The sequence below is a fragment of the Tursiops truncatus genome, chromosome 7 (genome assembly GCF_011762595.2).
Source record: "Tursiops truncatus isolate mTurTru1 chromosome 7, mTurTru1.mat.Y, whole genome shotgun sequence".
NCBI lineage: Eukaryota > Metazoa > Chordata > Mammalia > Artiodactyla > Delphinidae > Tursiops > Tursiops truncatus.
The window spans coordinates 18,630,964-18,650,347 of record NC_047040.1 but is presented as its reverse complement, the minus strand read 5'-3'; the positions used below and the strand labels follow the sequence as shown (position 1 = coordinate 18,650,347).

The 19,384-nt window shown below is 54.5% G+C and overlaps 1 protein-coding gene across 1 annotated transcript; it reads right to left on the bottom strand.

Annotated features, from left to right (window-relative positions):
• Positions 1 to 7,989: 7,989 nt before the first annotated feature.
• On the bottom strand, positions 7,990 to 14,454 carry IHH (Indian hedgehog signaling molecule). The gene is made up of 3 exons (XM_033860383.2): positions 13,779 to 14,454; positions 11,087 to 11,348; positions 7,990 to 9,352 (listed from the first exon to the last, which is right to left on the bottom strand). Exons 1-3 carry the CDS (start codon positions 14,088 to 14,090, stop codon positions 8,694 to 8,696), a joined length of 1,233 nt encoding a protein of 410 aa, XP_033716274.1. The 5' UTR covers positions 14,091 to 14,454; the 3' UTR covers positions 7,990 to 8,693.
• Positions 14,455 to 19,384: the final 4,930 nt, after the last annotated feature.

Sequence of the window (19,384 nt, the reverse complement as noted above, 5' to 3'; positions counted from 1 at the left end):
TTATTTCCACTATTTTATCTTCCAGGTCACTTATCCGTTCTTCTGCCTCAGTTATACTGCTATTGATTCCTTCTAGAGAATTTTAAATTTCATTTATTGTGTTTTTCATCCTTGTTTGTTTGCTCTTTAGTTCTTCTAAGTCCTTGTTAAACATTTCTTATATTTTCTCCATTCTATTTCCAAGATTTGGGGTCATCTTTATTATCATTACTCTGAATTCTTTTTCAGGTAGACTGCCTATTTCCTCTTCATTTGTTTGGTCTGGTGGGTTTTTACCTTGCTCCTTCACCTGCTGTGTGTTTCTCTGTCTTCTAATTTTGCTTAACTTACTGTGTTTGGGGTCTCCTTTTCGCAGGCTGTAGGTTCATAGTTCCTGTTGTTTTTGGTGTCTGCCCCCCAGTGGGTAAGGTTGGTTCAGTGGGCTGTGTAGGCTTCCTGGTGGAGGGGACTGGTGCCTGTTTTCTGGTGGATGAGGCTGGATCTTGTCTTTCTGGTGGGGAAGACCACATCCGGTGGTGTGTTTTGGGGTGTCTGTGACCGTATTATGATTTTAGGCAGCCTCTCTGCTAATGGGTGGGCTTGTATTCCTGTCTTGCTAGTTGTTTGGCATAGGGTATCCAGCACTGTAGCTTGCTGGTCATTGAGTGGAGCTTGGTCTTAGCATTGAGATGGAGATCTCTGGGAGAGCTTTCGCCGTTTGATATTACATGGAGCCGGGAGGTCTCTGGTGGACCAATGTCCTGAACTTGGCTCTCCCACCTCAGAGGCACAGGCCTGACACCCAGCTGGAGCATCAAGACACTTTTGGAAAGTCTGAGGTCTTCTGCCAGCGTTCAGTAGGTGTTCTGTAGGAGTTGTTCCACACATAGATGTATTTCTGATATATTTGTGAGGAGGAAGGTGATCTCCACGTCTTACTCTTCCTCCATCTTGAAGGTCTCCTCTTTCTTTCTTTCTTTTTCTTTCTTTCTTTTTGGCCGCACCATGTGGCTTGTGAGATCTTAGTTCCCTGACCAGGGATCAAACCTGGGTCCTCAGCAGTGAAAGCGCAGAGTTCTAACCACTGGACTGCCAGGGAATTCCCCTGAGTTTTCTTAAGTTGGGCATTCAGAGGTGTGCGCAGAAGCCAGATGCAGACACACCTGGAGTTTATGAGGGTAACAGGGTACTTCTCAGTTCATTCTCATGGACCTTTTGTTAAGGCCCGGCAGCTTTCGGCTTACAGGGGCACTCAGAAAACGTGGCCAGCAACTGTCTATGGGACTGTCCAGCCCCTTTCTCAGGTCTGGCCCCAAACTTTGAGCACTTTCTTCAACATATAACATTTGGGTTTTTTAAATCTCTAGTAGCATTCGTTTCTTGGCAATGTACAACTCCTTGCTACCCACTAGCCCAGATCCAGGAACTTCCTTCCTTCCAGAAGGCTCTTCACTACTCCAAGAGTTTGCTATCACCAGATATCCTGCTACCAGAGTAGATACCTAGCATTCTTTCAATCCAGTGTGGAGAGATGTGCTTTTCCAGCCCTCCCCTTTGTGTCTCTCTGCCCCGAGTCTATTCCAAGTCAGTGTGTCTTCTACACACTGCCCCTTTAGAAGATGAAGAAGCACCACACCTCCTCCAGCCTCATGCAAATTCCATTTTAAAACAGCTTTTGTGTAAAGGTATATTAAAGGCTTCTGGAGAGCCTCAGGAGATGTCTTCATCAAATCCCATTCCCTCTTTGCCCTTTGTTCTGGTTACCATGGCAGTGTAAGAAATAACCTCGAGATTTCAAACAACCATTTTATTTTACTTATGATCTTGTGGGTCAGGAATCAAGAAGGGCTTGACCAGGCAGTTCTTACTTGGACTGTGTCATACAGTTACAGTCAGATGTTGGCCAGGGCTGCAGCCTCCTGAAGGCTCCACTGCACTGGACCTCCAAGATGGTGCACTCACACAGCTGATGGTTGATGCTGGCTGTTGGCTGGAAGCTCAGTTAGGCTATGGCTGGGGACACCTATCTGTAAGGCCAACTGGCCCGAGGCAGGGGAACACAATCAGATTCACAGGTTGCATCAGACCGAAATTCTCTGGACCACCCAGTTCCAGAAACTGCCCTGGAGACATTCCGGACCACCCAGTTCCAGGAACTGACCCGGGGACTTTAAACCCAGCCCAGCCGTCCCGCCTTTCGAGGGGCGGGACTAACGGTCCCCCAGGATACCCGAAAAGACCAGCAAATAAGGAATACCCTGCGCCCTCCCAGATTCACCACACCCCTTTCCCTTCTTCCCCTATAAAATCTTGCCCAACCCTCGCCCGGGTGCGACTTCTCTGGCCCCTTTCTCTCGGACCAGTGAGCCTCACCCGGGAGCGGTCCCTAATAAAGCTCACTTGAAGCTTTCCTCTGTTTCCCGGTGCCGTTTGTTAAGATCCGACCTTACACTATCCATAACCTTTCCAGCTTAGCAAGCTCAGGGTAGAACCAGGCAGAAGCTACATGGCCTTTTCTGGCTTAGTCTCAGGCCAGATTCAAGGGGAGAGCAGTGTCAAATAATTTATAGACATATTTTAACCATCGCCACTCCCATCAAAATGAGATCCTCTCACAGCATCGAGAACATCGTTTTTCCAGGACCACCTTCCTGGAAGGTTCTTAGCCACCCCAGCCCTATCAGATCTTTAGGTGGAGGCTGGGAGTGCATTCGTCCCATTCCTCATGAGTTCCCACCTTCCTCAGTTTGCTGCTGCAGGGGACCTGAGTTCTGGTCTGGACTCTGCTACTGTGTGACCTTGGGAAAGTGACTTCGCCTCTCTGGGCCTCAGTTTCTTCTCTGCAAAGTAGGAATTGAAAATAATCTCACTTCACAGGATGTTAGGATTTTAAAAGGATTTTATGTAAATAGCAGACCCAGCAATTGATGCTCCTGATTGTGGAAGAAATATCTGTGGACAAGTCATTTTCCCTCTTGGAGACTTAGTTTATTTACCTCTGAAATGGGGGGGGGGGGTAATTGCCTTATCCTGCTTCCCCATGCACATGAGAGGGGTCTTACACGGACTGCAGGGAGTGCCAGCCCAGAGACTGAGGCTCCCCAACCCCTACCTGGGTGGGAAGCCCCCTACGTCTATCCCTCTGCGTGCAAAGCAGCCTGGGTGTGGCTTGAGGCAGCACAGGCTTGCAAGGTGGGGCTGCTATCTGCCCTACCTGGTCTTATCAGATCCCGGCTGGCCACAGCTCCAGTGGAACAAAGAGGCTTTGAGAACAAGGCTGGGGTGTGGGATGTGGGCCGAGCTCCGGAAGGCGCGCTCCACCCAGGGGACAGAGGGCATGGGTTGGGAGAGCGGCCACCGCCAACACCTGCCAGAAGTTTTCCTGTAGCAGGGACACCATCTGAGGTGGGGAGCAGGGCCTGTGCTCCCCACTGAGGGCCTCCGTTCCTTCTTTGGGGTGTTTCCTGCTCCAGCACTTCCCACCAGGCCCTCACCTCTGCCCCTTTTATGGGGTGAAGTGTTTCTCCTCCCCTACTTCCATTTCCCCTCCTGGCACCTTCGAGCCCCGGTTGCACTGGCTCCCAGTCGCACTGGCTCCCGGTCCTTGAGCATGGCCTATGTTCTCCTCCACGCATCCGCTCCCAAACATCTATCCACCTACCCTTGCCCAAGTCACGCATACCCAGCCCCAAACCACTTCCAGGCAGTGCCCAGACACTGTACATCCCATCCCCATCCCTCGTCATCTCTCCCCACTTCCTCCCGTGCGACACTGTAGGGAAATTCTCTCCAAATTTTCACCACCTGCAGAATCTGCCTGAGCCTGGCAGAGGCCCAGGCCCATCGGGGCCAGAGTTTAAGGTTGTACGAGTTATATACTGCACAAGGGCTCTAGGCTGGGCAGTCAAGGTTGGGGGGCCTGAAATCCAGACGTTTTGCATGCCCCACACGACCTCAGTGTGAGGCTTTCTCCTAAACAGACTTCCTGGCGCCAGGCCAGGAGAGTTGTCTTTTCTAGTTGCATCTCCTGAAGGGGCGTTTTACTAAGATTTTTAATGGAGGGTCACCTGTTTCCGGTTCCCATCCTGGGGCTGCAGGTGCTAACAGCAGGCCTGGCTGCCTAAAGGATTGTTGCGTTGGTTCAGCCCTTCCCCTTCCCTTCCCTTCTCACTGTCAGAAGCCACTCCACAGGCAGCCCCTTTGGGCGGGAGCTGGGGGAGAGGGGTGAGTGCGAGTCACAGGGCTTCGGTAGAGCCATGCCCAGCGGTGATGGGGTCTTTCCAAACGAGAGGGGAGGCTGCAAGGACAGCTTGGGGACGGGTACCTGAGGAGAGGCCTCGCACAGACTAGTTGGGAAGGCAGGTGCAGCGGTCCCCGTGCTGTGGGCAGTCTGCCCAGGCAGCTTTAGAGCCAGGAGGCTCCCCTACTTTGTCTCCTGGACTCCCACAAGCCAGGTCTCCCCAGGCACCTGACACTTCAGCATGGTCTTCTATTTTTTTTTTAGTGTTTCTTTGGCTGCACTGGGTCTTAGTTGCGGCATGCGGGATCTTTTAGTTGTGGTATAGGGGATCTTTAGTTGTGGAGTGCGAACTCTTAGTTGGGCATGAGGGATCTATTTCCCTGACCAGGGAGCAAACCCGGCACCCCTGCATTGGGAGCGTGGAGTCTTAGCCATTGGGCCACCAGGGAAGTCCCTCAGCATGGTCTTGCACCTTGCCTGGACTGAGATATCAGGGGCTACTCTGAATCTCCTCCCCGTGCCCTTCTGGGATGGGGGTAGGGGTGCAGGCAGAGAGAGCAGAGCCTGGAGGGTCCCTTGAACCCAGGTAGACCAGCCTTGGACAATGAAAAGAGAGGATATTTATATGGGCAAGAAATCCCTGGACATCTCCCTTGAAGGTGTGGACACTAAGGCCAGAGAAGGACCAAGGTCAAGGGCGTGGGGCAGCTGGATCTCATGTTTAAAAACCCAAAGTTGATGTGCGCCCCTTCCTTGCCCTCATTGCTCACCTGAACTGGCTTCAAGTCCTGGTCATTCTGCTGCCTAAATGTCACCTTCTTTCTGACCCCACAGTCACCTCTTCAGTCCAGGTCACCAACCTCTGCCCAGCAAATGAACTCCCTGCTTCCACAGCTGCCTCTCTGGTCTGTGCTCCACGGTGCAGCTGGGGGAGCTTTCTGAAACAATCTAGTTGCAAGCTTTTCCAGACTTCAAACCTCCTGGGTGCTCCCCAAGCCCCCGAGATAAAGTCCAAATTTGGGGAACACAAGGATCTGTGTTGTCTAACTCCAGCCAGCTCTCTACATCAGCTTCGCCATGCCCACCTGCGCCAGATGGCTTTGAGATGCGGACCTGATGCTGATTCTTCCACGCCTTTTTTTTTTTGCGGTACGCGGGCCTCTCACTGTTGTGGCCTCTCCCGTTGTGGAGCACAGGCTCCGGACGCGCAGGCTCAGCGGCCATGGCCCACGGGCCCAGCTGCTCCGCGGCATGTGGGATCTTCCCAGACCGGGGCACGAACCCGTGTCCCCTGCATCGGCAGGCGGACTCTCAACCACTGCGCCTCCAGGGAAGCCCCTTCCAAGCCTTTGCATTTACCATGTCTTCAGCCTGGATCCCTTCCTTTACTTAGCTGCCATGCAAACTTCTCCTTGCTCTACTGCAGCACCCTCACCTCCAGGAAGTCTTCCTAGTTCCCAGGATCTCCATGGCACTCTCATAGCCGCTGTGAGGATGTCAGCCACAACACTTAACATATGGTGTGGACATTTGTCTCCCCATGTTGCTCCCTGCTACCCGGGAGTTCACTGAGTACAGGGACTGCCTCTTTCCCTCATTCTGACACAGTGCCTGGCACAAGGGTGTCCAGCAAACGATGACCAAACAATGACCATTGTGGATGCAGCTGCCTTGGGGGCTGAGCTTAGGCCTGAGAGGAAAGGCAGGCATGGGGCCAGTAGCTACCGGGCCTGGGCAGTATGGTTGACCTTCCTCTGGGCCTCGGCATCGTACAAAGGATAAGCAAGCAGGGTTCTGGTGGGAGGGATTGAGGCCATCGTGCTGCAGAGGTGGAGGATGACTTTCCAGGCTGTCTCTCTTGTCCAGCTGGCACTGTCACTGCAGTTCTGGGCCACTATTCCCAGAAAAACTGCAGGGCCTCACCTCTACCCCAAGGTTGGTCTTTTGAGGGTCTGAATTCAAAGTGTTTTTCTGAATCTTTGCAGCCACCTCTGTCTGAAGAATAAATGTGTTTCGTGAGGAGACTCTTACAGAACAGAAAGGTCTACGGACACCAAATGGCTCTGTGTCTGCAAGACAAAGTATCCCCAGGCCCTGTAGGAGAGGCAGGTAGGCCCCCCATAGGGGAGAGTCTCGATCTCTCCACCCCGCACCACCCTCTCGCCCAACCATGCAAAATTTCTATAAAAGAACGAATGTGCAAATGAATGGACAAGAGCCTCCTGACCTTGACCTTTTGTTTCTCACTGCAAATGAGTTCATAGATGTTCTGGTCCCTATGAACCTGGTCCATGAGAGTCTGCCACAAGGTGATGAGTGGTACACTCTAGGTGGTCTGACGAAACAGATTTCCGGTCCTGAAATGCTAAGAGTGCCTTCTGGAAAGGACCCAAGTTCACCAAAGGAAAAGCCTTGTGGTAAGAACAGTGGACCTGCGGGCAAGATGCATGAGTTCAAATCCTGCTTCCGTCACTTGCTGCATAATCTTGGGCAAGTTACTTAACCTCCCCATACTTCTGTGTTCTCATCTGGAAAATGGTAAGATTACAGAATATACCACATAGGGTTGCTATGAAAATGAAGTGGGTGCTACATGTAAAGCACTTAGAACAATGCCTGGCAATGGTTAGTGTTCATTAGATGATAGCAGTTGTCATTCTAGTCTGTGGGGGCCTATTCCTCCCAGATGACACAGTCTCCAGGGCAATGAAGTTTTCTCTGGAGTTTTCCTTCATGGGGGGGGGGGGGATGGTAAGGTAAGAGTCTGGGCAGTCATGCTCCCCCACTTCCAACACAGGAGTCTCTGTCAGAGGATAGAACCTGGGCAGGGGTGTCCTTTAACAATTGGCCCTCCATGGTCAGGGGAGCTCTAATTTGTAGCATATGCCAATTTCTATGGTGTAAATACGCCCACTATGCCCTATTTCAACTGGCTCACAATATTCCTGCAAATTTAACAACTGTATCAAAGGACCAGGGAGTCTCAGACGGTCTATAATGAGTACAGAAAAACCTGCCATGGGATACAGAAACCAAGAGAAAAGGAAGAAGGGGGTCATCTTGTCTTGGCAATAAACTGGCGTCCTTTAGACTAAGCAATGTTCCTCAAAGTGTGGTCCATGGACTATCTGCCGTGTTTGGGGTATTTGTAAAAATAAGTTCCTGGGCCTCAATCTGGATCTATTAAAGCAGAATCCTGGAAGTGGGACCAGGAATCATTTTTAAACAAGCTGCCCAGATGATTCTGAGGTTTGAGAACTGCTGGGTTAGGGACCCCTGACTTACCCAAGAAGTCAGGATGGGCCACAAGGCAGGTGTGAATTCTATAGAATATTTTCATACCACAGTTCATTATCCACTGTGAAAAATCAGAAACCCAGGCCCTGAGAAAGACCAGAATAAGCAGGGAAAGCACCTTAAATCAGGTTCTAGATGAGGGAAATGACCATGGACTAGTTACATCAGTTCTTTGACTGGTCTAACTGTTTAGGGTAAGCTTTGGAGTCAGCATGGAAAGGCCTTGCCTGGCACAGAGCACAGCTCTCTGTTGAGACTTTGCAGACCTACTGGGTGAGAAAAGGGCCCACAGAGGGGGTGGGAGCTCTGGAAGTTTTGACCTTGGAGGAAGGTGAGCACAGCCCTGGACAGCCCCACCCATGGCTCCGGGCTCTCTGTGTATCGGCCCTACTCGGCATCCTGGACACTAGGGCTCTAACAACTTAAATAATTTTTATTACAAAAGGAAGAAAAGACCAAAACATCCCCAAAATTTTCCCATGGGCTTCCCCCTCGGTGCCAATAAATAAGGTGGGGGAGACTGACCGGAGGAGGGGTGGGGGGTCATGGTTCAGCAGAAGTGGGAATGCAGAGCCTGGGCAGGGGTGGGAAGGACATCCAGCCCCTCACCCAGTCCTGGCACTACGATCACATTGGCCGGAACACGGAACTCTGTACACTGATAGCGACAGTCTCTGGTTGTGTCCCGAGGAGCGTGGCCAGAGAGGAAGGTCATGCCTCAGGATGGCCAGGCTGGCTGCCCCACCCTGCAGCCTTCTGAGTCCTGGGCAGCATTGAGTCCAGCCGGCTCCCTGCTGGCTCCCAGGGAATCTAGCAGCATCAACTGAGGTGCAAGCCCACTTAAGAGGGGCCTAAGATGGATGGAATGAGCCCTCCCCATTGGGGGAGGCAAGTATGAAAAATCATAGTGAGAGCTGGCTGGGTTGGGACCCACTGGTCTCTAGGATAGAAAGAGAGGCCACCCCCCACTGCCAGCTCAGCTTGCAGCTTTGTCACTACACCAGGATGGGGGTGGAGGACGCTGGCATTGCCCAAGTCTCAGTGATGTACACCTGTGGTGGAGGAGATGGTAGAAACCAGTGTCCCCGCTCAGGCCCCTTCCAGGGCCAGCGCCCTCCTGGCAGGTAGGCCTTTGGACCCATTTGGGCAGTTCTGGGAGGGCAGTAGAGGGATCCTTTCAGCTCCCTGCCCCAGCCATGCCCAGTGAGTGGAAGCTGCCCTCTTCCAGCAAGAGACGTCCCAGGCGGTAGAGCAGCTGGGGGTACCAGTGCACACCCTCCCCTGGGGTCCAGCTGCCCCACGCCAAGCTGTGAAACAGTCGCAGGGGCCAAAAGGCCAACTGAGCCAGCTGGTGGTCAGCCACGGCCGCGAAGCAAGAGGCCACCACGTCCTCCACCACCAGTGTCCCATGCCTCGTTAATGGGGCGTAGGCCCCAAGGGCCACGTGTGTGGAGACGGCTGCCACTCGGGCAGGCTGCAGGCCTGGGACCCCCGCCACCAGCACATACTGGCCGGGCTGCACTTGGCTGGCAAACGTGGCCCGGAAGTGGGTGGCTGGCTCTGTGTGATTGTTGGCCGTGAAGAGCAGGTGGGCGGGTGTGAGTGCCAGTCGGCGCGGGGGGTCCTGGGTCTCGATGACCTGGAAGGCCCTCAGCCTGTCTGGCTCGCGATCGAGGAAAATGAGTACGTCGCTGAAGGTGGGGCTCCCATCCTCCCCCATGGCCAGCACTCGGTCTCCTGGCCTCACGGCTGACAAGGCCACACGTGCCCCACTCTCCAGGCGCACCTGGGCTCCAGCAGGGAAGCAGCCGCCTGTCTTGGCCGCGGCCGAGTGCTCTGTGGGAAGAAGGGACATGAAGGCATTACTGCTGTGGAGCTTGGATTCCCGGTCACAGCATCCCTCCCCAGTCCAGCCAGAGTTCCTCTTGATCCCAGGCTGCCCCCCATCGCCATATCCTGTCCCCTGCCCCCCACTTTCCATGCAGCTTTGAATCCACCCCAGCCCACAGTGTGACCTCCTGCCCTCCTCCCCAGCCTAATGCTTTGCCAATGAGAGGAGCACACTGAGGCTTCAAGACCCAGTGGGTGTGAGGGAAAGGGCCCTCCTGAAGCCCATGTGAAGCCCCCCCATCTGCTCCCAATCCTGACAAGGCTGTGAAGTAGTCAGAGAGGCCAGAGGTCAGCTGAGCCAAGCAGTGGTCAGCTGTGACTTGACACCCAGAAGCTGCAGCTTCGTCGAGAAGGCAAGTTGCTTAGCACCTCTGGCATCTGGATGTCCCATTATTTCTCACCCATTGCTCAGATGCTTCCCAAAATTGCCCTCTCAGACTGACACCCCAAGTTCTGTGCCAGAACCGGCCCTTGGAGTCTATACTCCAAGGGAGAGGAGGACCAGTCAGTGGTGAGAATACAGACTCCTGGGGAAGCTCAGAGTGAATGGCCAGGCCAGGGTGTGGCTCAGTGGCAAGGGTGAAATCACCATCTTCAGTTCATGTGCTGGGTCCTTGTGCGGGGACGAGACACCATGGCATCAGTGGGTGGGATGCAGAATAGTGTTTGGGGGTTAGGAGTTATGAAGGCAAGTGGCCACCCTAGGAGCTGGCACCTGGCCGACGTTAGCAGGTGAAGGGTTGATGTGACTTGAAGCAGACACAGTTGGCAGGGAAGTGCTGAGGGGAAAGGTCAGGGTGGGGTCACCACTGTGAGCCCAGGTGGGATCAGGAATAGTAAAAGCCTGCCTGGTCTCAGTGTGCCAGGTCTGTGAGTGTGACAGCTGCATGGGGCCGGCATGGAGGGCTGAGCCTGCAGCGAGGGGGGACCACGCTGGCAGTCACACAGGAACCATTTGAAGCATCCATGACTGGGTTCAATGCAGGTGACAGGGACGCTGACAAGATTTGAGGGGGGGGGACAAGGCCCCAGTGCCTGCCAATTCTGATCAACAAGGCGGCCGATCTGGGAAAATCCACTTTATTAAGTCCACTCTGTTTATTCTTGCCCTCATGGCTGGCTTTGCCCCCAAATGTCCAGCTTCAGGGCCCTGGAGGAGAGGCTGGGGACGCCTGCGCCCCCTGAGAGGGGCGTACACAGTGCCTTAAAGGGCCTGACCTGCAGCTGGGCCGTGGGTTCTGAACCTCTGGGCTCCTGGCTCCCGCTCAGGCACGCTGGTGTCTGGGCACACTCTGGCCCCTGGTCCCACCCCACCCCCTAGCGTTCTGCACCACACTGGGTGGGGAGGCCGTCTCTGTCAGCCTGGCTTCCTCCATCTGGCCAGCTTGCTCTGTCTTGCACCTCCTGCGGCAGGCTCTGGACTGTGGACCGCCAAGTCAGCACCCAGCGTCGCTGGGACAGGGCCCTGTCTCCCTAGGCTCCTGCCATGACACTATCAGGCACGGGTCGAGCAGGTGGTCAGGAGCAGCAGCGGGGAGCGCCGCAGACGTCCTCTTCCCCGGGGTCCCCGCCTCCATCCCTGGGAGGGTCTCTTCACCTTCTTGGCCCTGGCGGGCCCAGCGCCGCCTGTCCATGCCCTGCGGCCCCGGCCCCGGGCCCAGCCCCCCGGCAGCGGCTCACCGGACTTGACGGAGCAATGCACGTGCGCCTTGGACTCGTAATACACCCAGTCGAAGCCAGCCTCCACTGCCAAGCGCGCCAGCAGTCCGTACTTATTGCGGTCGCGGTCCGACGTGGTGATGTCCACCGCGCGGCCTTCATAATGCAGAGACTCCTCCGAGTGGTGACCATCTTCATCCCAGCCCTCGGTCACCCGCAGCTTCACCCCGGGCCACTGGTTCATCACCGAGATGGCCAGCGAGTTCAGGCGGTCCTTGCAGCGCTGCGAGAGGAAAGGAAGCCGAGTTAGGGGGAGGAGCTGGCCCGCAGGCAGGTTACGGCGCAGCCTCGTCCCTCACTCTCCCACTGCACTCGCTGGACTCGGGAAACCGGGGAGGGTGCTCTATCCCTCTCTCCTAGGAACAGAGAGTCCTAAAGTGCTCCTTCCCTTCTAGCATCAGCTGCCCCAGGGACCTGGCCCGCGCGGTGGCGCCACAAATCTGGAGGGCGCGTCGATTCGCTCACCCTTGGGAGCTTTTCTCTAAGCTCTCTCTCTCCTGCTGCGATTACTGATCCCTCCACAGACAGGTCTCCACCTTTTAAGCGCCGGGTCCCTCGGTCTCACCGCGGGACCAGGGACCAGGGACCGCCTGCTGCCTGGAGAATAAAGGTGGTAGCAGAGCTGACTGCCGGCCGCCGGCCTGCTAGGCGTGCAAGCCTCGAGGAGCCCAGTAGGTGTCACCGTAGCCCCAGGGCTGAGGCCCCCGAAGCGGCCAGGGCGCAGCAGGCGCGGCAGGTGCGAAGCGCCTCAGCAGCCTGGGGGTGTGTTGGAGGGGAATCCCAAGCCTGCCTGGATCCCTCGGCGCCACAGAGCATTCCTGCTGGGACCCTCACGATCCAAAACCGGCCCGCACCCGCTCAGGGGAGGCGGCAGCCCGGGAGCCAGAAGCTGGTGTAAAGGCCAGCGCCTGGCCTGCCCAGATGGAGGACCATGCGGATAGTCTCCCGCTGCAAGAGGTGCGCTCCGGGTTGATAAACCCAGGCAACGTTCTCCCTGAGTCGAGAGCCCTCAGCACCTCTGCGCCGCCCCTGTCTGGGAAGGGACCCGAGAAACTGAGCGTGTGATCTCAGGGAGCCGGCTTCATGCTCCGCCTCCCATGGAGTGGGAGTCGAGCTGTGCCCTGGGGGAAGGACCGCAGAGATCATCGTCTGTGCTGGCTCCCTTCGTGCCTGGAGCCCAAGGGACCCCGCAGTTGACTGGGGGGTGGGGACTGGGGGAGAGGGGCCTTTCCACAGTCCTTCACTTTGAGGTGCCAGGCGCTCCCAAGTGTAGGCAGCCCATGTTTCGAACTACCCCCGCCCCTCAGAGCCCGGGCCCCACAGACCCTTGGACTCGGTCTCCCAGGAGCCAACAGCGGCTAAAACCCAAGGCCCTGTCGGTCCTCCCAAGATGCGTCCCAGGATGCAATCTAGCTGGGGGTGCTCACGGCCCGGGGAGGGAGCTCCGTGTGTTCCTTGCCGCCAGGCTTCTAGCCACCCACCTATGTCCGCTCCGCGGCCCCTGCTCCCCGCCCCTCTATCCCCCACCACCCCTCCCCTCCTCGGGTCCAGAGCCCGGGCACGCGCTGTCAATGATTGCCCAGCCCGTGGCCCGGATCCTTATCTGCATTCCTCGGCGCCCGGCCCGGCCCGGCCACCAGCCAACCTTCGCCCCGACACCCGCCGGCCAGACCCGGCGCCAGAGCGCATGCTGAGGGCCGTGGTCTAGCTGCCGTTCCCAGAGCACCTAGAAAGCAGGCCGCCTGCCTGCGGTGGAAGCCCCGGGAGACCACTAAGGAAGGGGACGGAGATGTCTTCCCTTGCGAGCCCGGCAGCAGGGAAGAAAGTTTGCTCTCCACCCCCCCACCCCCACCCCTTCCCGAGGCGCTTGGGTTGAGTGCTGGTCCTGTTCCGAGCACGCAGAGACTAAAGTTAGCCCTGCTGTGGGGCTGTCCGGCATCCCAGCCCCTCTCTTTCAATCCATCCCCGCCATAAAATCCAGGGACCCCCCGCTCCCCCCCCCCGAAGTTAGGTCTCAGAGCCCGGAGGCCTGGCACCTCACCCTTCAACTGCAGCTGCGCCGCTCAGCTCTCGGGACAGACACGTGGGCTTGCCCTTCAAGTTCCCTTCCCCACCTCCACCTCCTGGCTCTAATATTCCCCGCTGTTCCTTAAACCCAGACCCCGCCGGGGCGCTGCTCCAGGAGGGGGCAGCGCTGAGAACCGAGAGCGCACGGGAAGGAAAGGCCAGTGGGGCCCTCCGCGCCCGGAGCCTCTTCGCCTCAGGGGTGCCAAATCGCCTCGAAATGAAAGGGGCGCAGCCGTGCGGAAGATTAGGCCGGGAGGGACTGGTGCATCCCGGAGGCGCAGGAGGCAGTCAGGTAGAGGTACCTCCAGGTGCCGCATCTGACCTGAGCTGCCAGCACTCCAGGGCAGAGGGGCCACGGCCAACCGGCTGGGCTGTGGCTCTTGGCAGCGGGGAGCTCTTCTCACAGCCTCCGGCGGGCTCGGGGAATGCTAACACTCCGCCGGGACCCCGGCCGGCCCATCTCGGCGAGAAGGGCAGGTGCCAGGGGGCGTGCCAGCCAGTCAAGGAAAGGTGCCAGGGGGCGGGTAGGGCCGGGCAGGTGGCGGTGCTTCGGCGGCGGCGCCCAGCGAGGGCGTTTCGCGCTCACCTGGGTCATGAGGCGGTCGGCGCCTGTGTTCTCCTCGTCCTTGAAGATGATGTCGGGATTGTAGTTGGGGGTGAGCTCCTTGAAGCGCTCCGAGCTGCGCGCGATCTTGCCTTCGTAACGCCCGCTGGCGCCCAGGGTCTTCTCGGGCACGTTGGGGCTGAACTGCTTATACGCGAGCGGCACGAGCTTGCGCGGCGGCCGACGGCGGCTGCCTACCACCCGGCCCGGCCCGCAGCCCCGCGCCGCCGGCACCAGCAGCAGCAGCAGAAGCAGGCAGAACCACAGTCGGGGCCGGAGCCGGGCGGGAGACATGGCCGGGGAGCCCGGGAGACCGGCGGGAGAGGACGCCTGGTGGGCTGATGGGTGGGCGAGTCGACGGGAGCGCTGCGGGGGCTCAGGCGTCCGGGTGGCTCCGGGGGGCTCCAGGTGGGGGCGCCATGGGCTGCGCGGCGCGGCGCAGGGCCGGCGGGACTCAGGTGCAGGGCGGGGGCCCGGGGCCCTGGCTGGTGGCGGCGCTCTGTCCCCCTCGGCGCCTCGACTCTGAGCTGCCCGGCTCGCCGGCCGCCAATAAATAGGCCGGCCCGTTTGTTTTGGCAACGCGGCGACGGCGGGGGGCGGCGGGCGGCGGGGCTGCGGGCCGCCGGTCTGGGCTGGGCTGTCCGGGACGGCGGGCTGGCGGGCCCCGCGGTTAGCACCCCGGCCCGGCGGTCAGGCGGCTGGGGCGGAGCGGGAGCTGCTGCCGTCTGCGGCGCAGCCCGGGGCCGAGTGAGAGGGGAAATGGAAGAGATCCGGGCTCGGGCCCCGCGCAGACCGCACCCTACCCATGTCCCTGCCTCCTGTGCGCTCGACAGCAAACCTGCGGCAAGGGCAGCACAGCCTCCTCCCCCTCGGGCGGGCGGCCGCGGCACTAGCCAGCCCTCGTCCCGCTCGCTCCTCCGCCTTGCGTCCGCCCGCCCGCTGCCCTTGGCGCCCCCTGCACTGCCTGAGTCTGCCCTCCCCGCCCGGACGCGCCCCACCCCGCCTTGGCCTCGCCTCTGGGCTCCCCGCGGCTCCGGGGTGCCCCGCCAGGAGCTGCCACCCCCACAGAGACCGCAACCCACGGCGCGGCCGGACGCGAGGGGCGGGGGGCAGTGGCCGGACCGCATAGCCGCCTACGGTGTCCCTTGCGGGGAAGTAAACCCAAAAGGCAGGAGGCCGCTCATAACCTGGTGCCCCACCCTGGCCCAGGAGGCGCGCCCTGTCAGCTTGCTGGAGCTGAAATTCTGTATCAACCCGGTGCACATCCCACGGCCGTCCGGTCTGAAGCTGGGAGTGGGGCATTCAGCCTCATGAAGAGTAAAGGGGCGGGGGGGGGGGGGGTTGAATTGGAAACACTGTTAAAAGGAGCAAGATGAAGTTGCGAAGGAATAGGCCAAGGTGTAGAGAAGAGAGGCTAAATGGTGACATCAACAGAATACGGGAGAACCCCGACTGACCACGTTGAAGACGGGCAGGCACAGATCGCAGGGGCCGGGGCTTGCTGAGGATGCAAAAAATGATTCAAAGCCGCAGGACGCAGGAGCTGCTAAATAACTCTCTTAATTCTACTTCACAAATGAACAAGGGCAGAGAATGCGTGGTGGCAGTCAGAGATGTAAACATGGGTTGTGTGTGTATTTTAATATGACATTCAGGAAAGCTGAATGAATTAGGATTCATTCTGTTAAAACAAGAAAAGACAAGTGTGTTAAAAACAAACAACACCACCACAAATTATGTAATGTGTTTGTAGTATTTTCTACAAATTCAATAGAGATAGAAATAAAAGGGTGAGAAATAAAACGGTTTAAAAATTCTCGTTGCAAGAATATTAATACAATAGGTACTGCTTATGTACCTGATATATGGAAGCTATTAGATATTATTATACTAAGCATTCTACTTGCATTATCTAATTTAAACTTACAACTCCAAATGAGCTATTATCATCCGCATTTTGAAATTTTGAAGATTGTGCAGTTCAGAGAAGAAAAGCAACTTGCTCCTGGCTGAGGGATTCACCCCATCCCCCACACCAACTGACCCCAGAGCCCGGGCCCTCACTGGGCAGCACTCAGCCATCCAGTACAGCCTGGGGTTTGGACACTGGTAGATTTTCACAGATGTACTCACATTTTCTCTGGATCGATTTTATGAACACAAATTCAGAATTGGAAGGGACTCAAAAGTGAGTGCTTAATCCAAGCACTTCATATTACAGAAAAGGAAACTGAGGCCCACAGAAGGGAATTTAGGACGGCTCCACCAGGGTGGACGGATGTCTGTCACTTGGAAACAAAATGGCTCGTTTCCTTTACTTCTCTTTGCCTGTACTTCCTCCCCACACCGCATGTCCGTTCTTATATTTGCTTTCAGATTCTGTGTCTCCCAGTCACAGATTACTGTAACATTGCTTCTTTTCCTTGAAAGCTTCCAAAGTGCTTTAATGTATGTTTCTCGGGGTTCAAGAACTATCCCTGCAATATTCCCCAACCCCTCCCTCTCTCCTGCTCAGATTTCTGGGGCACACTACTCAGCCAGGTCAGTACCTCTCCCAATCCAGACAAATAAGGCTCTGTTTTTCAGAGGTCCGAAAAAGAAAATCCCATAGGCTCCCATGGTCACCTATCCCGGTGTTTTATAATAACTTTTTAGAGAAGTTTTGCTTTAAATTCAATCTTTCTTCCTCGTCTCAAATGCTAATTCAACTCCTTTCCTCTTTTTCTGGCCATAGAGATTAGGGCCATTATCCTGCTTATTATCCAGTATGCATGGTCTTGAAGAGTTGTTAAATCCACTTTCAATCTTCTTTTCTCCAATGAAAGACAATTTCTTCCAGCTTCCCTCAGAGGTTCTACCTTATAACCATTTATTAACTTTACCATTCTTCCTCTCATTTCTTCTCTTAAGCTGTGATCCTGTTGAATACAAATCTCTGGTAAAGATCTGATCAGTGTCAAATAGGAATTACGTATACAGTGCAGATATAGCTTGGCATCAGGGCTGCTTCCACAGCAGGGCAACCTTGTTGGTTTAGATTGTGCTCCATCAGGTCTAGACCCTCCTCGGCCTAGCAACTTAGCAGCAGTGACCAGGGTGTGTCCTGGGAGAAGCAGATGGGGGGCTAACATTTATTTAGTCCTTTGTCTATGACAGGTGCTTTAAGCACTTAGTAAAAACCTTCAGAATAACCCTCTGTGCACAGCAATTATTCTCATCTTGCCAGTATACAACTCTACAGCTCTAGAAGTAAAGTAATTTGCCTGTGGCCCCACAGTCAAGACTTGAACCCAGAGCGTTTTTGCTCCAAACCTATAATCTTTTCTCAGGACACAATGGCCATTCAAGATCTGAATCTCAAATTTAGGTCGGCTTCAGTCCGATCTCCTTCAGTGGAGGAGGGGGGAGAGGACGACAGAGATTGGAAGCATCATAATTTCTACAGCAATGACCTTGGAGCACTTTTAATCCAATTTGGGGCCTAAGGACCTTGGTCATTTCTTAGCTGCCTATGTTCTTAGCTGTTCAGTTGATGTAGGATGGCTTCTGAGTTGGCGCAATCCATTAGACCTCTCAGACAAAGCCTGGCTCTTTTTCTGGTCACTGCCAGGCTTTTGCCTGCAGTAAAATTGGAGAACCGAGGTGTCCCATTCTGGAGGCACCAATGGCCTGGGGTCTGAGCAGCAGCAGTAGAGCCTTATCAGGGCACCTCACATCTGAGTCCTGGGCCTGTTGGTAAAATCACTTTTCTTCTCTCAACTTTGGATCTCTTCTACCCCTCAACCATCTCTATTTTGAAGAAAACAAAGTAAAATCTATTTCTTTGGATAATATGATTTTTTGCTTACAAGAGTAAAAGTTGGGAAAATAGTTTGGAAGGAAAGGGAGGGAGGAAAATACACCATTAGAACCTGATAATTTAAACATCTGTTTAGTAGATTACCATGTTGGCATTTTTAGTCAGTCTTGAATTTAACACCATAGTACAAATACACTGTACTAATAGCGATATACACACACACACACACACACACACAGTGTAGGTCCACACTTCTATAATCAACTAGTCTTTTTTCTCCTGATCCTGCTTCTTGACCAGATCTATCCTGCTCTAAATCCACAAGTGCTAAGCCACAACCAGACAAGTTTCAGGAATGCAGTTAGTCAAATATCCTCCACTGATTCAGTGCGCAGCAGCCCTGGCTCAGTAGAAAGAGCACGAAGGCCTGGAGTTGGCAGATCTGTGTCTGAAAACTCTCTTTGATATCTTTTACCTGTGTGGCCTTGAGCAAGTCACTTGACTTTTCTGAATTTTAGTTCTCTCATCTATAAAGTGAAAATTAATATCACCTACCTCGTAGGGTTGTTAAGAGGGTTAAAAATACAAGCCGTAAAATACAAATCTTACGTATAATTCATTTTCATCCTCTGGACGGTTCACTGGCGGTAGCAGTTCTCTGATTCTTATTACTCGTCCACAGGAAATACATCAGGATGCTCATCTATGTGCACCCAAGACAGTGGTGGGGATTAAGAGGCCCTACTTCTTTCTATTAGGGAAGCATCTACATTGTGCATGCTAGTGTAACAGGCACAAAAGGATGAAAAATGCAAACAGAAAAGTAGAAGACATAGTTGTCTTCAAGGTATTTACTATCTAACCTCAAATCATGAAAATAAAAGGCAGTTACAAAGCCATGAATGCCATTCATAAATGAGTACAGAATAATGCATTCTAAACTAGATAGGTTAATAGATAAGATGAACTTGATCTAGAAGAATATGGAATTAAGGAACAATTAGCGTGGGGTTAGACCTCTTGGAAGAGATGTTTTGAAGGAGGGAAAGGAATGACTGGAAGAAATGAAGAGGATACTCAGGAAAGGACAGTGGCCCAAGCAAAGATGCTGGCATCGTAATCATGAAGCGCCAAGTTGGATGATCTAGTAGAGGGGAGAAGCCCTAATATTATCTGATGTAACCTTCACAAAAACCTTATGAAGTTTACACAACCATCTTCATTTTATGAATGAGGAACTGAGGTTCCGAGCTTCTAAGTGAGGAGGTTGGAGGAGTTGGAGTTGGAATCCAGGCCTGTCTGACTCCATAATAATCCAGTTTCTTGGTGAGTGATTCCTAGCACAGCATGCTGGGTTGCTGACCTCTGTTCAAGTCACTCATTTTCTCTCTAAATCTAGGAAACTCTTATTATCTTCATCTTGGGCTTTAAAAATTCATACTGTCTTTGACTAACCATTTCCCCAACTGGTTGGGATCATTCTGACTCCTACTGTTGATTTTTTGAAGAGGTTAGCAGCTCCACCAGATTTCACCCAAATGCTGAAATGAAAGAAGCATGCCTGTCTTTCAAGCCTCTGATCAGCGCAGAACACATCTGGAGATCCAGTTAGAGCCACTCAAAACTAACAATGCTTTAAAAGCTGGCTATCGATTAGAAATGGGAATGTCAAGTTACCTTTGCCCTAACAATAAGCTCATTACAAGGCACTTCAGAGAGATTCAAGCATTAAAGACCTTGCTTTGATGACTTTGACAAGGTAGGAAAAAGTAGCAGAATTAGTTACAAA